We start from the raw sequence: 15,407 nt of genomic DNA, 5'->3' as shown, positions 1-15,407 counted from the left end.
CTAAAAAGTATCAAAGACTCCAGCCACCCTAGTCATGGACTGTTCTCTCCGCTATTGCACGGCAAGCGGTACCGTAGCGCCAAGTCTAGGTCCAAATGGCTTCTTAACAGCTTCTACCTCCAAGCCATAAGACTCCTGAGTAGCTAATCAAAGGGCTACCCAGACCCCTCTTTTACGCTGCTGCTACTCTCTGTTTATTATCTATGCATAGTCACTTTAACTCTACCTACATGTACGTATTACCTCAATTACCTCGACTAACTGGTGCCCCCGCACATTGACTCTCTACCGGTACCCCCTGTATATAACTTCACTATTGTTATTTTACTGCTGCTGTTTAAATATTTGTTACTTTTATTTTCTATTTTTTTACTTAACACTTTTTTCTTAAAACATTGTTGGTTAAGGGCTTGTAAGTAAGTATTTCATTGTAAGGTCTACACCTGATGTATTTAGAGCATGTGACAAATACAATTTGATTTGATTTTGACCTCAGACTGGGGCAAAGGTTCACCTTCCAACAGGACAACGCCCCTAAGCACACAGCCAAGACAACGCTCAGGATCACAGACTGGGGCGAAGGTTCACAACGATCCTAAGCAGACAGCCAAGATAATACAGGAGTGGCTTCAGGACAAGTCTCTGAACGGCCTTGAGTGGCCCAGCCAGAGCCCGAACTTGAACCTGATCGAACATCTCTGGAGAGACCTGAAAATAGCTGTGCAGCAACGCTCCCCATCCAACCTGACAGAGCTTTAGAGGTTCTGCAGAGAGGTATGGAGAAACTCCCCAAATACAGGTGCAACGCTTGTAGCGTCATAGCCAAGAATACTCGAGGCTGTAATTGCTGCAAAAGGTGCTGCGACAAAGTACTGAATAAAGGTTCTGAATACTTATGCAAATGGTATATTTCAGTTTTTGTATTTTTTTTGCATAGATTTGCTAAAATGTCTAAAAAACAGTTTTTGCTTTGTCTTCATGGGGTATTGTGTGTAGATTGATGAGGAAACAAAACAATTGAATCAATTCTAGAATAAGGATGTATCGTAAGAAATTGTGGAGAAAGTGAAGGAATGGTACCAAACACCTCAAACACATGGAAACAACAGTTTGACTCTGTTCCATTGATTACTCCTATAGCTCCCGCCACCAGCCTCCTCTGAGGTATATTACAGGCTAATCGTTATTTACAATCTTTCATAAGTGTGTTTTGATTTTATTCTAAGGGTGATGTAAATGAGTCCTGCCTCATGTCCAACCCATGCTGTTATCTGACCAGTTTGTTCTTAATAAGTAAGATTTGTAACTTTAATTGATGGTGGTATAATAGGTATAAGGTTGGTATAATATTATCCCCAAAGAAAAAATATTTCAGTGACCTCAGCTGTAAGGGCTATAACAATGTTCAATTTGGAGGGTATTTTTGTAGGCTTCAGGGGAGGCCTTGCACATTAGAAAAATTACTTCAATATTAGACTCTGATGTGCAAGCTGCATGATGTTGTGCAAGCTGCATGATGTTGTCATTATGCAGCTTGCAAACTCCAATGTGGGTGTGTTGCAGGGTGCAACAAGGTCCTGTGGGTCTGGGTCCCAATGAGTGTGTATGTGTTTCACTCAATCTACCATGGGCATTGCACAGTAAATGTTGAGATAACCAAAAACTGGAATGAAGTGGTAAACATGTTACCTAAACCTTTGTAAATACAGTTTGGTTTGACTAGAAGTCACTGGGTTTTACCCTACAATTTTGAAGATTGTCCATGCAGTTTCAAACACTGGTAATGACAGGTTATATACTGTATCTAGGGAAATCATGAGGTCTATATGGAATAGTGTTTAGGCTACTGCAAACTGTGAGACTCATCTTGCTTACTTTACAGTTTAAAATGTGCTATCTAATAACCAGCAAGTTGTAGTCTGTCATAGGCAACGTGAGTATTGTAACGATATAGACTCTGCCGCACGAGCATGCTTTTGCGGAACAGTCGAAAGCGTGCTGGACTTTGGGCTAGAAGGTCGAGGGTTCGAGACCTGCTCCTTGCCTGTTTCATTACAGTATGTTTAGTTGAAGTAGGCCTACTGAATGAGAGAAGTAACTGACTGACATTAATACCTGCCTAACTAATTCAATATTTTAAATAACAAATATTAAGTTGTCTTTACAAAATAAAGCAACTTGACATTTTCTTAGTCTCTCTATTCAGCCGCACTGACATTCACCGCGACAACAGGGTATATGCTGCGTTGATAAGGGCAACGAAAGTTTCAGCACTTGCCTTCCTCGCTGATGACAGAAACATTCTGCATCTCTGGAGCGACCTTTTGAACCGCATTTTTAATTACGGCATTCGGTCCAGTTTCGGTCAGGTGGTTCTCGTTCGCTGCTGTCCACACCGGATCATCCCGCTCCGTGACTATGACCGAGACAACTGCAGTCTTCCGTCGCGTGAGCTTCGAAGAGAGCGTGCCCATGTAGAATATAGAAATCCCCGCCGAAGCCTGTCTGCATGTGAGAGGTTAAGCTTTCCCGCGAGCGACTCCTCACAGCGATGGAGAGCCCATGGCCACACCTGTTCTGTTGGATGCAAAATCCATGCCATGTAGTTAGAGTCTAGTACTGGTCAGTCTGTTTTGTCTTCTCATTTCCCAGCTCGCTGCTATTGATGTTCAGTAGTCTAAATACAGTTAGTTGTCTTGTCTACCACAGCATCCCCTCGATTAGGCGGCAATATTGGAGCCGCTCTCTTGTGATTAAACATGACAAGCAAACGCGCAAACAGCATTTGGCATCATGGTGCCTTATTTACAGATGATGAGTAGGCTAATAAAAATGTATTCATCATCAAATTACACTGCTTTGATGATGTGTGATATTTAGCCCATTAATCAGGGTCCAATGGTGTAGCAAAGTTTACATAAGTAGCCCATATTCTAAATGTTATATTTCATGATTATAACAGGTTTTTAAGTGGTTATTATGCATGAGGACATAATATTGTAATTGTAATCAGATGTGCTGTGTTAGCGATGTAATTGATATGAAATAATAGAATATAATAACTTTCTAAACTTAATTGAATAGAGATGAACTCTTCAGTAGCAGTATTTTATTCAATATATACAGTTTCTTCAGAAAGTATTCACACCCCTTGACCTTTTCCACATTATGTTGTGTTACAGCCTGAATTCAAAATGTATTACATTTGGATTTTTTTTGTCACTGGGCTACACACAATACCCTATAATGTCAAAGTGGTATTGTGTTTTTGCAATTTTCCCAAATTAATAAAACATCTTGAGCCAATAAGTATTCAACCACTTTGTTATTGCAAGCCTAAATAAGTTCAGGAATACAAATGTGCTTAACAAGTCACATAATAAATTGCATGAACTCACTCTGTGTGCAATAATAGAGTTTAACCTGTTTTTTAATGACTACCTCATCTCTGTACTCCACACATACAATTATCTGTAAGGTCCCTCAGTCAAGCTGTGAATTTCAAACACAGATTCATCCACAAAGACCAGGGAGGTTGTCCAATGGACATATTAGTAGATGGGTAAAATTTTAAAAAGCATACGTTGAATATCCCTTGGAGCATGGTGAAGTTCTTAATTACACTTTGGATGGTGTATCAATACACCCAGTCACTACAAAGATACAGGCATCCATCCTAACTCGGTTGCCGGAGAGGATGGAAACCTTTCAGGGATTTCACCATGAGGACAATGGTGACTTTAAAACAGTTACAGAGTTTAATGGCTGTGATAGGAGAAAAGTGAGGATGGATCAGCAACATTGAAGTTACTCCGCAATACTGACCTCATGTAACGGACCTCGTCCTCCTCTTCTGAGGAGGAGTAGCGAGAAGGGGTACGTCTCGGATCGGAGGACCAATGCACAGCTTGGTAAGTGTCCATAATGTTTAATTAAACACAACAGAACACTGGAACAAAACAATAAACGTGAATAAACGAAACAGTCCCGTGTGGTAACAAACACTGACACGGAAGACAAACACCCATAACTCAAAAGTGAAACCAGGCTACCTAAGTATGATTCTCAATCAGGGACAACGATTGACAGCTGCCTCTGATTGAGAACCATACTAGGCCGAACACAGAAATCGCAAATTATAGAAAAACGAACAAAGACATTCTACCCAACTCACGCCCTGACCATACTAAAACAAAGACATAACAAAGGAACTAAGGTCAGAACGTGACACCTAATTGACAGAGTGAAAAGAAGGAAGCCTGTACAGAATAAAAATATTCCAAAACATTCATCCTGTTTGCAACAAGGCACTAAAGTAATCCTGCAAAAAATGTGGCAAAGCAATTCACTTTTTATCCTGAATAAAAAGTGTTATGTTTGTGGCAAATACAATACATTACTGAGTACCTCTCTCCATATTTTTAAGCATAGTGGTGGCTGCATCATGTTATGGGTATGCTTGTAATCATTAAGGACTGGGGAGTTTTTCAGGATCGAAAATAAATGGAATGGAGCTAAGCACAGGCAAAATCCTAGAATAAAACTTTGTTGAGTCTGCTTTCCACAAGATACATTCACCTTTCAGCAGGACAATAACCAAAAACACATCTACACTGGAATTGCTTACTAAGAAGACGGTGAATGTTCCTGAATGGCCGAATTACAGTTGACTTAAATCTAGTTGAAAATCTATGGCAAGACCTGAAAATAGCTGTCTTGCAATGAGCAACAACCAATTTGACAGCTTGAATAATTTTGAAAAGAACAATGGGCAGATGTTACACAATCCAGGTGTAGAAAACTCTTAGAGACGTACCCCAAAAGACTCACAGTGGTAATCACTGCCAAAGGTGCTTCTACAAAGTATTGACTCTGGCGTGAATACTTATGTAAATGAGATGTTTCTGTATTTCATTTTCAATAAATGTGCTACATTTTCAAAAATATGTTTTCACTTTGCCATTATCGGGTATTGTGTGTGGATGGGTGAAACAAATCTATTTAATCCATTTTGAATACATGCTGTAACCCAACAAAATGTGGAATAAGTCAATGGGTATGACAACTTTGATGGCATTGTATATTCTGAATACACACACACATTTATCAAAAGGGTTCATTCATGCATTAATCAAAAGATAGGTTCTTGATTAATAATTCACACTAGTTGCCAAAACAAATATTATGGAGCAATTGTAAGCAGTACATTGTGTATGGAAGCCAAAATAAAGCAAAACAGTAAACATGTCATCCATCACGATTGATGCAGTGCCACCCTTGGACCAATCAGTGAAATTTTGTCAACGACAGATCTCTAAGGCATGATGCTTCATTAATCCAAGTTTCATCAAAATCGGGCCAGTGGTGTTTGAGATATCACGTGTGACTAATGTACGTACAGTTGATTACTATAACGTCCCCCTTGGGCCAATCAGTGTAATTTTGTAAAAGGTGGATCTCTATGGCAAGACCCATCATTCACCAAAGTTTAGTCAAAATCGGGCGAGTGCTGTCTGAGATATCACGTGTAATGAACGAACATACAAATGTACTATACAGACAGAGACATATCCACAGTCCCCTTCCCGATTTGCTCCAAGAAACTCAAATAAAATATGTTTACATTCTAGAATAAGAATCTGCAACAAGCGGCCCATGGCCCACCTTTTGTAGTCCCTCAGATCAATTTCCAAAAACAGGCCCCCGACCAACATTTAAAAGTATCTTTTTTTTCCTTTTTTTTTCTTCAACTTACTGTTGAGAGTTAGAATAGTAGAATAAACAAGGTGCACATTTGGTTGTGAATCAGCAGTTTTTCTGTCAATCACTGACAGTTACTGAATTAGCCATGTCAGCTAACAATTTTTAGATAGATGACATAAGTCACTGTAAAATGTGTAGATTTGCAGGAAATTTGCTTTAAAACGGCAACAATTTCTCTCCACCCCATGGCAAAATGCATGAGAAAATCAGCTGTAAAACTACACATTCTTTCGCTCTGCCCCATGACAAAATGAGTAGAATTGCATGAAATGTGTCATAAAATTGCAAAAAGTTATCTCCGCCCCATGGCAAAATGAGTAGAATTGCAGAAAACTTGCTTTAAAACTGCAATATTTTCTCCACACCCCATGGCCAAATTGCAGGAAATGAACTTCAAAACAAAAATGTGAACTGCGTAAATAGATTGATTGCACAAATCAGTTTGACTGCATGCCTGTATGGATGTGTGTACGCCATTGTACGCCATTGTGGGCACTCATTTTTTTGTGGCCCCCACCCCCATCAAAGTTGCTCATCCCTGTTCTTGAACAAGAGTTCACAACATTTTATTTTGGAGTCAAACATGTTCATATATGTCAAGGTCGTCATAAGGAGGAGACCATGGCGCATGCGTGATAAGCGAACATAACTCTTTAATTAAAGAGAGAACACTGAACAGAACTAAACAAAACAAACAGTGAAGCAGTATGGCTAGTGCAGAACAGGCAACTAAACATAGAATAACAACCCACAAAATAACCAAGGAATATGGCTACCTAAATATGGTACCCAATCAGAGACAACGATAAACAGCTACCTCTGATTGAAAACCAATCTAGGCAACCATAGACATATAAACACCTAGACAAGGGAAAACACCTAGACATACAGAACCCCTTAGAAAATACAAAAACTAAACAAACCACCCTTGTCACACCCTGACCTAACCAAATAATAAAGAAAACAAAGATAACTAAGGTCAGGGCGTGACAATATAAAACAAATTAACATTAGTAAACAAGTCATTTCATATACCCACAATCATTAAATATCTAAAAGGACTTCTTGAAGGATAGTCATATTTTTTACAATAAAAAACACATTTTAAACTAAAGATAATCAAATCTAAAATAATATGTCTGTTACAAAATCATGTAATTAAAATTATAACATTTAAAATCTTGCCTCCACTAGAATAGATCTGTTATTCAACATCCCATAGATTTTTACAATAATAGAACTAAGGATGTCTGTAATATTTCTTAAACCAAAATGAACGTTAATCAAATTAAAACTCTACATTAAACAATAATATTTTTGTATCAGTTTAGTCTGTTTTCTTTACCTGTCACCCCACACATTTTTGGTACAAAAAAAGAAAGACTCAAAATTAATTTAAGAATTGTTGCACAGACATGGCATCGTTCATAAAGTTGAGAATTGTATATTTATACCTTTCCTATTCAAATTACATTATTTTCAATTCCATTGTGGCCTCAAACCACCGTCAGTGGTTTATAGAAATTGATAACGGGAATGTTTAACTATTGGATAACACTGGCCCCACAGTGTAAATTGACAGGACATTGTAGGGCATTTCAAAATGACGGCTAATGAACACCTCAACATGATGGTGGGGTTCCTTGGATTAGGGGATTAGGGGCCATATTAAGATCCATAATGTCACCCAATTCCCTATATAGTGCATTACGTTTGACCAGGGCCCCAGTGCACCATACTGTATAGGGAATAGAGTGCTATTTCGGACACAGCCAAGGATCTTTATCAGAATGATCTCTTTATGAGAAACAGTGGCTGATGATGAAATGCATTACTCTGGCGCTGCAGGTGTTGCTGTTGTTGCTCATTCATAGTCCCTACCATTGGCTTGTGTGCCCCATTTAGGTTTGAAACCTTTCAACTGTTCGACAAAGCCTGGGTTTGGGCATGTGGCTGGCCAGGCTGATTTTACCAAGGCAAATGCGTCATCAAAAGGCTTCCCTTCCCTGGACATCAGGTATCCAATGACAACCGAGGCGGACCTCGAGACTCCAGAATTGCAGTGAACCAACACAACTCTATTCTGAGGGGGAAGAAGAGGGAAACAAGCCTTATGCCAGTAGAATGACGGCATACCCAAAAGCACTTCAGCCCAGTTTGATCAAAAAAGGGAATTAATAGCTCAACTGAGGGACTTGATAATCTAAAAAACCTTTTGAAGTGTTCTGGGATTTTTTATTTTAATAAAGCCTTATGTCAGTTTAGTGCTATCTAGTCCAAAAGCATGAGACATGAGGTGCTCGGCTGCTTTAAATATTAATCCCATCCCTTCAATTCACACAGCCTCAGTAACACAAGATCAATTACACCATCCTGCACTTCATGGTAGTCTAATAAAATACTCTTATGCTAATCACACACAATGGCACATTTACAAGCTGTAAGGTGATTGAATTATTCTCCCAGTCAGCTAAGCATCATTGATGGTTTGATTAGTCAAATTGGAGTTACCCCTGCATGGTATCACAGGTTACATAGGGAAATAAAATAGCCAGTAGCCACCAACCTCCATTCAACGGAGAGTGGAAAGTTATTTCCAATAGGCCAAGTTATTGTAATCATAAACCTTTGGTGAATTTTCAGCATGAGGCAGTGTTAGGTTGTTGGGTAACCAGCACCGCATTTTGCTGAAAGGTTGTATAGCAAACATAGGGCCACTATATATATGATATTTCTACAACAGGATAAATTATGCATGGTGAAAACTCTGCCGTGTATTATTTATTACACATTGGGGATACCTAGAGGTAGTGAGGGAGGCTTTGCATTGGCTCACTGCTGTCCAGTATCAGTTATAGGCCAGGTAATAAACTTGAACAGTCAATGAAATTACTAAAGTAAAGTTAAACAAAGTAGCTTAACGTAAAGTAAAGAAATTTGACCGATGTGCTGTATACAGTAGAGTGCTTATTAATAAAAAAAGTTAGCAAGTGGAAAACACTTGTGTCACCATTCATGATGCTTAAGAATGTTTACTGTCAGGTAAGATGAATGCAGTGAAATATAGGGTATTAAAGCATAAAAAGAAACTATTAAAATTAAAATTAAAATAAACTGGATATTACTGCCCCCAATTAGCCTACAAGGTCGTGAGAACATTAACAACTTACCTCTTTATTTGCTTGGTCTATGAATTTTGAGCACTCTTGGAAATAGGATGTTATGTCAGTATCAGACACATCCAGAATGCTCAGTGTTTTATAAATGAACAGGTCTGGAAAGGCGTTTTCAACACCATAGGCTACATTCAATATGTGGGACACCTAAAATGGAAGAAGAACATTTATGAAATGCCAAAACAAAACAGAAGTAGACAGAAAATTATATAAACATGTCTCTATTACATTAAACAATATCTTAGAGTGCCAAAGTCATGTGCAGCATCTTGTGAGCCTACAACAATAATTAACAACCATCAAATTGTGAACCTGTGAGGCATTTTGTAATGGAAATATAACTGAGCCTATAGAGATTTGGCAATGTATGTTTATATTGACTTACTACAGTAATGGTACTGTAAAAGTTTCAACTGTCTGTAGGGAAAAATACATGTGTTTACATGCAATAATCCAGTGGACTCAGAGTCTCAGTGGCAACAAACTTAAAACCCCCATATCATTTATTGATACATCTGTGTGTCTGTGTAGGCACCTGTAAATTGTATTATGACAGCTAAGTGTCCCCTGTCAATAACACACATCTCATCCACTCACCTAATATTAAATAAGGTTTAATAACTCCAACTTGTAAGTCCCAGCTGTTGTCCTGTACATAGCCGCATGCTTTCTCAGGCTGAGTTTTATCTTCTACGACATGAATAGTTGACCCTTTCCATGTCTCAATAATCCTCCTGCCACTCAATGTTGTCATGCGGGTGCATTGTTTTCTCAAATTGGTCTTGGAAAATGTCTTTATTTCCTGGGCAAGAGACTGCATCACATTTGTCTTCTCAAAACAAAGCAAGGAATAATTGGTATGCTACTCCCTTGGATGCACTGTGAACAGTGCCTAGCTCCTGGTTCAAATGGACTCCTGCATGTTTTCTGGACAGGTTTTGTCAACACCAATTTGAAAATTGAGAACTCCTATCAGTCAATCAGCCCAAATCAGTCAATCAACCCATATGGGTCCCTGGGCTTTTTTCTGGGCGTCACAGATGTCACTATCACATGATGCCATTCTAAAGCCTGTGAATGTGTGTGTGTGTGTGTGTGTGTCTGTCCAGTAGGCTGGTGCAGTGGTATATTATTTCAAAGTCTATTTTACATGCTGTCATCATCATTTTCCAACACAACCGAGATACCATTGAATCGAGGATTGCCCTAAAGGGCTTGCCCATATGAAGTTTTACACATGAACAGTATGTATGTTTAAATAATGTATTCTACAACAGGTGGGTCAAAACAAGCATTGTGATTGGTTGAGGTGAGTTTTAAAAACCAGTTTTAAAACCAGTTTAGCAAGAGTATGTTCTTGATACCATGGCAAATGACAATTATTTAAGAGAATAATAAAATAAAATGTCACACTAATGATAATGACCACCACAAGAATGCAAGGAATGCATGCTGGTCCTCTGTAGCTCAGTTGGTAGAGCATTGCAACGCCAGGATAGTGGATTCGATTCCTGGGACCTCCCATTATTAAACATGTATGCACGCATGACTCGCCCAAACAAATTTAATAATAGAAACCTATAATTTAGAACTATTTTGTCGTTGGTGTAGTGTGGGTGCAGCCTACATATAAAAGAGTATGTTCCTTCCCTAGCAGGTCACGTGACGTGCCTTTGGATTGCAGGAAACAGCCTCGTTTTCGTCAGATAGGACAACACCTAGTAAAAACCGAGTCTGCGACGGGAGAGAGGAGTGGGGCTTGGCGAAACCGCTCAACCCACAGAATGGGCGATTTATAACATTTTAACACTCGAGTGTCACTGTTTTCACAACAAACAAATTCTACAACGATTATTTTACAAGATTCGGTAGCTATGTCGGCAACATTGTCGCGCGGCTCGCTCCAACCGGGCCAGCAAAAGCTGGCCGAGAAATTTACCATTCTGAACGACCGGGGCATCGGGATGCTCACTCGTGTCTATAATATCAAGAAGGTAAGGTACTCAGGGTAATTCTTAGATTCATAGTAAATTGTAACTACATTCAAGAGAAATTAAAGATCAAACCCCAAAATGATCTGTTGTATGGCAGAAGCCTTCATTTGAAATCCAAAGGATGACGGCTAGGGCTGCAGGATTCCAGTCAAGGCCCTCTTGAAATGTGTTGCAGTATAAGTTAGCTATGTGGCTAGCCAAGGTCTGTCATCAATAGCATCAAAATGCCAAATCACTGTTTTCTGAGAATGATCTATTTCAATCTTCGTATAACAATAATACAAACTCATCGGATATTGAAAGATGTTGCTCACTTCCTTTGAAATAAAATAGTATCTCAGTGAAATAACCTACATGCCTAGCTGTGCAAATGTTTTTGTGATTGCTGGCTAGCTAACGTTAGTTAACGTTACATAGTTTCTCGTTCACCACATTGCTAATATAATATTCAATCAAATTAAGAATGGAAGGCTGTTCTAGATTCTTGAGCTATTGTTGGTGAGATTGAAATCGGTGAGATCAGTACATTTAATGTGAACACATAATGTGTCGGATTAGTAGATACTAGAGTAATAATATTAACACTATCTGACACACATTAGGCCTATATTGTCTGACAGCAGTCAGTTGTTGATGTAGACCATTCTATTCAGCCATCACATCACCCAGTAGGCCTAAACACTCACTAAACACCCAGCACAAATCAAATCAAATTTATGTATATACATCAGCTGATATCTCAAAGTGCTGTACAGAATCAAATCAACACATCATTGGGCAAATTGCACATCATGACTGTAGGATACTAACCAATGGCACGGCAGTATCTACAGTCGTTGTACATGTATTGGATATGGTTGTTATACAGTTATTGTAGAGTTGTTATTTAATGCCTGATGCATAGTAGCATACAGGTCCTGTTTTTAAAATCACACAATAAAACACATTTTCGCAGGACAGAAGGGAGAAGTACCTAAAAGAAGGCACTGTTTTAGAGATTATAATGATTTGTTTAGTACACTTGTAAAAGTGGTGACATTATGATACAGATTCCACACTTGAACCAGTTTCCTAGACACTAATTAAGCCTAGTCCTGGACTAAAGAAACATATGAAATGAAAGTGCTTTTTAGTCCAGGACTAGACTTCATCTGTGTCTGGGAAACTGGCCCATGATGTTTAATTTATTCATTTTAAACCCCTACCGAGAAAAACATTCTTAGTAGTATTACTAGTTTAATACTATTCACTATTCATTATTACTTATTCATAGTAGGGACTCGGGAGGTGTCATAAAATGCAGATTTTATACAAGACTTTCAGTCAGTGTAACAGAAAAGAGCATTCTTAGTGTATCTGTCCATGTTAATGGCCTTGATACAGTCAGTCCTTTAATGAGAAGAGAGTACTGTGTCACAATCTATTCCTATGCTCTGGTCAAAAGAGGTGCACTGTGTAGGGAATAGAGTTCCATTTGGGACACAGACTGGGTATCGGAGATGCTTGGACGACTTTGGGTAAATGGCAGCAGATAGAAGATAGCTGGAGGCAGTCCAGCGTGTAGCTGAAAGGAGGCTGGTGGAGAATAATGCCTCTCTGCCTTGCCTGCCTGTCTGTCTGCCAGCCAATCAACCCTTGTGCTGACAGCCTACCCGGGCTAGAAGGCTTAGCCCTTAATAGGCGCCACAGAATCATCTCTCTCTCTCTAAACTCTCAATTGAAGTTAGATGGTGATACAGATACATTATCATAGAAACATTGTTTAGCCCAAGTAAGATACAGGATTCAGAAGGAAAAAAAACTTTCCTCAGAACACAGGATGACTATCAAAATGACTATAAGGTTGATTGTCACAACATGCAAGAGCTGAGTTGTCTGCCGATTTTCAAATGAAATCAAATTTTATTTGTCACATGCGCCGAATACAACAGGTGTTACAGTGAAATGCTTACTTACAAGCCCTTAACCAACAATGCAGTTTTAAGAAACTACCCCCAAAAAAGTAACAAATAATTAAAGAGCAGCAGTTTTGCAGACAATCTATCAGTAATATTAGGCCTTTTACTCATACAGTTCCATTTATAAACCTCCATTTTCATGCTTCCAATAACATTTCTTGTTATTTTATAGGCCTAACATTTCTTGGTATTTTATAGGCCTAACATTTCTTGTTATTATATAGGCCTAACATTTCTTGTTATTGGGAAAATGTACTTTATTGAAACTGGTAGCGTTCGATGCTTGTGCATTGAACTAGCAGATCTGTTGCTTGGTAACTGGTAGGCATTGATAGCACGTATGAAGAATTTCAGATGTCTTTTTTGTTTCAGCTGTGATTGTAGGCTGGTCTACCTCAGTACATCAAACAGCTGTAGGCTTCTGCACATTCCTAAGGCACACAGGTCTACCACAGGCCTATATCATTGTCCTACTGCACACTGCTACTACTACCACAGGACTACCTCAGTACATCAAACAGCTGTAGGCTTCTGCACATTCCTAAGGCACCACAGGTCTACCCCAGTAAAGCACATTACTGTAGCCTACTGCACAAGTCTACTAGGACTACCTCAGTAAATCAAACTGCTTAGACTAGCAGCTTTATCAAACACAATTAATTGGAGCGTTCATCCAAAATAGAGAGATATTTTGTTGATACCCACTCAGCGAGTTACATGTGAATCTGAAGATTCAGTGACCAACAATATGGGATTATGTACCAAGAACAGCTTATAGCTTAGCATTAGAATTGTTGACAGCAAAACAATGGGACCCCTGATATGACAGCTGGCTGCAAGTGGGACACCACTGTCTGGGCCAGCAGTATTTCTCATTATATTGATGTAACTTACACCAGGGGTTCTCAAAGTGGGGTCCGCAGAGTTACTGCAGGAGGTCCGCAGCCAGATCTCAATATTTAAAAAAATATATATATATTTATTTTTTATTTTTGACTTTGCATTTTTTGAATGAATATTACTAACAATAACAGATTAAACACATTTTTGCCAATGGATCCGGGAATAAGTTTAGAGGGTGTAGTACAATATTACATTACAATTCATGTTCTTAACCCTGGGCAACATGGGACTGGGAGGCTCAGCTGGATATTTGTATCCACAGGACTCCACCAATTATACATTTTTCAACTCAATTCTTCTTGTATTCCCACCCAATTATTATAAAACATTTTTTACATAAATGCGCTGTAATTTAAGATGTAAAACTGCACAGTTTTCTCATTTCCTTATGGTAAAATGTGTAGAATTGCAGGATATTGGCTTTGAAGCTGCAACACAACACAATCTCTCTGACCCATGACAAAATGTGTAGAATTTTAGGAATTTTTTTCTCCGATACCAAGAGGTGGGCCTATAAAATGTTCCTTCCCAGGGCCTGAGAGTTGTACTGCCGAAATCTTAGTAAAACTCTTTGTATGCTATTTTTATCTACCTCAAGTTGTGTTCTGATTATGAAGTGGTCCCTGATAAATGGTCCCTTGCTATCACATAAGTGGTCTCTGGCCCCAGAGTTTGAGAACCCCTGACTTATACAATGATGATATTTCTGTCATTTAACAATAATGTTTATGTAGTGTATCAGTGTTACAGTGCAATATTTGTTTGAAAAGTGTATGACTTGTCATAAGCATGTAGCAATTTATGTGTTCAGACAAATAGACTACTGGCTGAAAAATTTTGCCTTTCAAATGTAGGTTTTCAAATTGATAAAAAATAACCATGTTTGTGGAGAGGGGAGAGCTTCTTATGATGTCATAAATGAAGGTGTATCGCATAATGGAAACTCCTGCTGCTCTCAGGGGCAAGCCTGCTGGTTTTCACTAGCAGAAGTGACTTTTTGCAGCAGGTTAAGATAATTAACTGTGGCAGGCTAGGTGAAGTAGTGTAACAGTATAACTTTAGACCGTCCCCTCGCCCATACCCGGGCGCGAACCAGGGACCCTCTGCACACATCAACAACAGTCACCCTCGAAGCATCGTTACCCATCGCTCCACAAAAGCCGCGGCCCTTGCAGAGCAAGGGGAACCACTACTTCAAGGTCTCAAAGCAAGTGGGGCCACCGATTGAAACGCTATTTAGCGCGCACCACCGCTAACTAGCTAGCCGTTTCACATCTGTTACAGTAGGTTAAGGAAAAGAGTTAGGGTTAGCTCAAATTGTCCTCGAGTCGAACATACAGTTGCGGCCAAATATAATGGCACCCTTGCAATTTTCTTAAATGTCCTATTTCAATAAATTTAAATTTAAAATAACTTTTGTTCTTCACACCTTATTGGATTTTCAACATTGCAGAACCAATTTTATTTTTGTAAACTTAAGTCTACAATTTTAATTTAAAATTGGTAAAGAACCCGCCAAAAAATGCTTCTAGTAGCCATCAATGAGCTAGCTGCACCTTTCTACTTACCATTTGGCCCACTCTTCAGCAGAAAACTGCTCTAATTCTTCAATG

The 15,407-nt window shown here is 38.9% G+C and overlaps 2 protein-coding genes across 9 annotated transcripts in view; one reads left to right on the top strand and one right to left on the bottom strand.

The window, feature by feature from the left end:
* Nucleotides 1–7,489: 7,489 nt before the first annotated feature.
* LOC110501756 (dual specificity protein phosphatase 19-like) lies at nt 7,490–9,759 on the bottom strand. The gene is given in 4 exon segments (XM_036959603.1): nt 7,490–7,846; nt 8,934–9,086; nt 9,155–9,216; nt 9,537–9,759. Coding segments are annotated over 4 exon segments (657 nt in total). The 3' UTR covers nt 7,490–7,627.
* An 850-nt stretch (nt 9,760–10,609) lies between these two features.
* Nucleotides 10,610–15,407, top strand: part of LOC110501754 (nck-associated protein 1) — a 67,792-nt gene continuing 62,994 nt past the window's right edge. For 4 of the 8 annotated variants that reach the window (XM_036959118.1, XM_036959120.1, XM_036959117.1 and 1 more), the window contains exon 1: nt 10,610–10,933. In XM_036959118.1, coding sequence (XP_036815013.1) covers nt 10,814–10,933 — 120 coding nt within the window. In that variant the 5' untranslated portion in view covers nt 10,610–10,813. The remainder of the gene's footprint in view (nt 10,934–15,407) is intronic. The other 4 variants (XM_036959114.1, XM_036959115.1, XM_036959113.1 and 1 more) reach the window with 1 other exon arrangement.

Source organism: Oncorhynchus mykiss, chromosome 22, assembly GCF_013265735.2.
Source record: "Oncorhynchus mykiss isolate Arlee chromosome 22, USDA_OmykA_1.1, whole genome shotgun sequence".
Lineage (NCBI taxonomy): Eukaryota > Metazoa > Chordata > Actinopteri > Salmoniformes > Salmonidae > Oncorhynchus > Oncorhynchus mykiss.
This window is presented reverse-complemented; position numbering and strand designations above follow the sequence as displayed.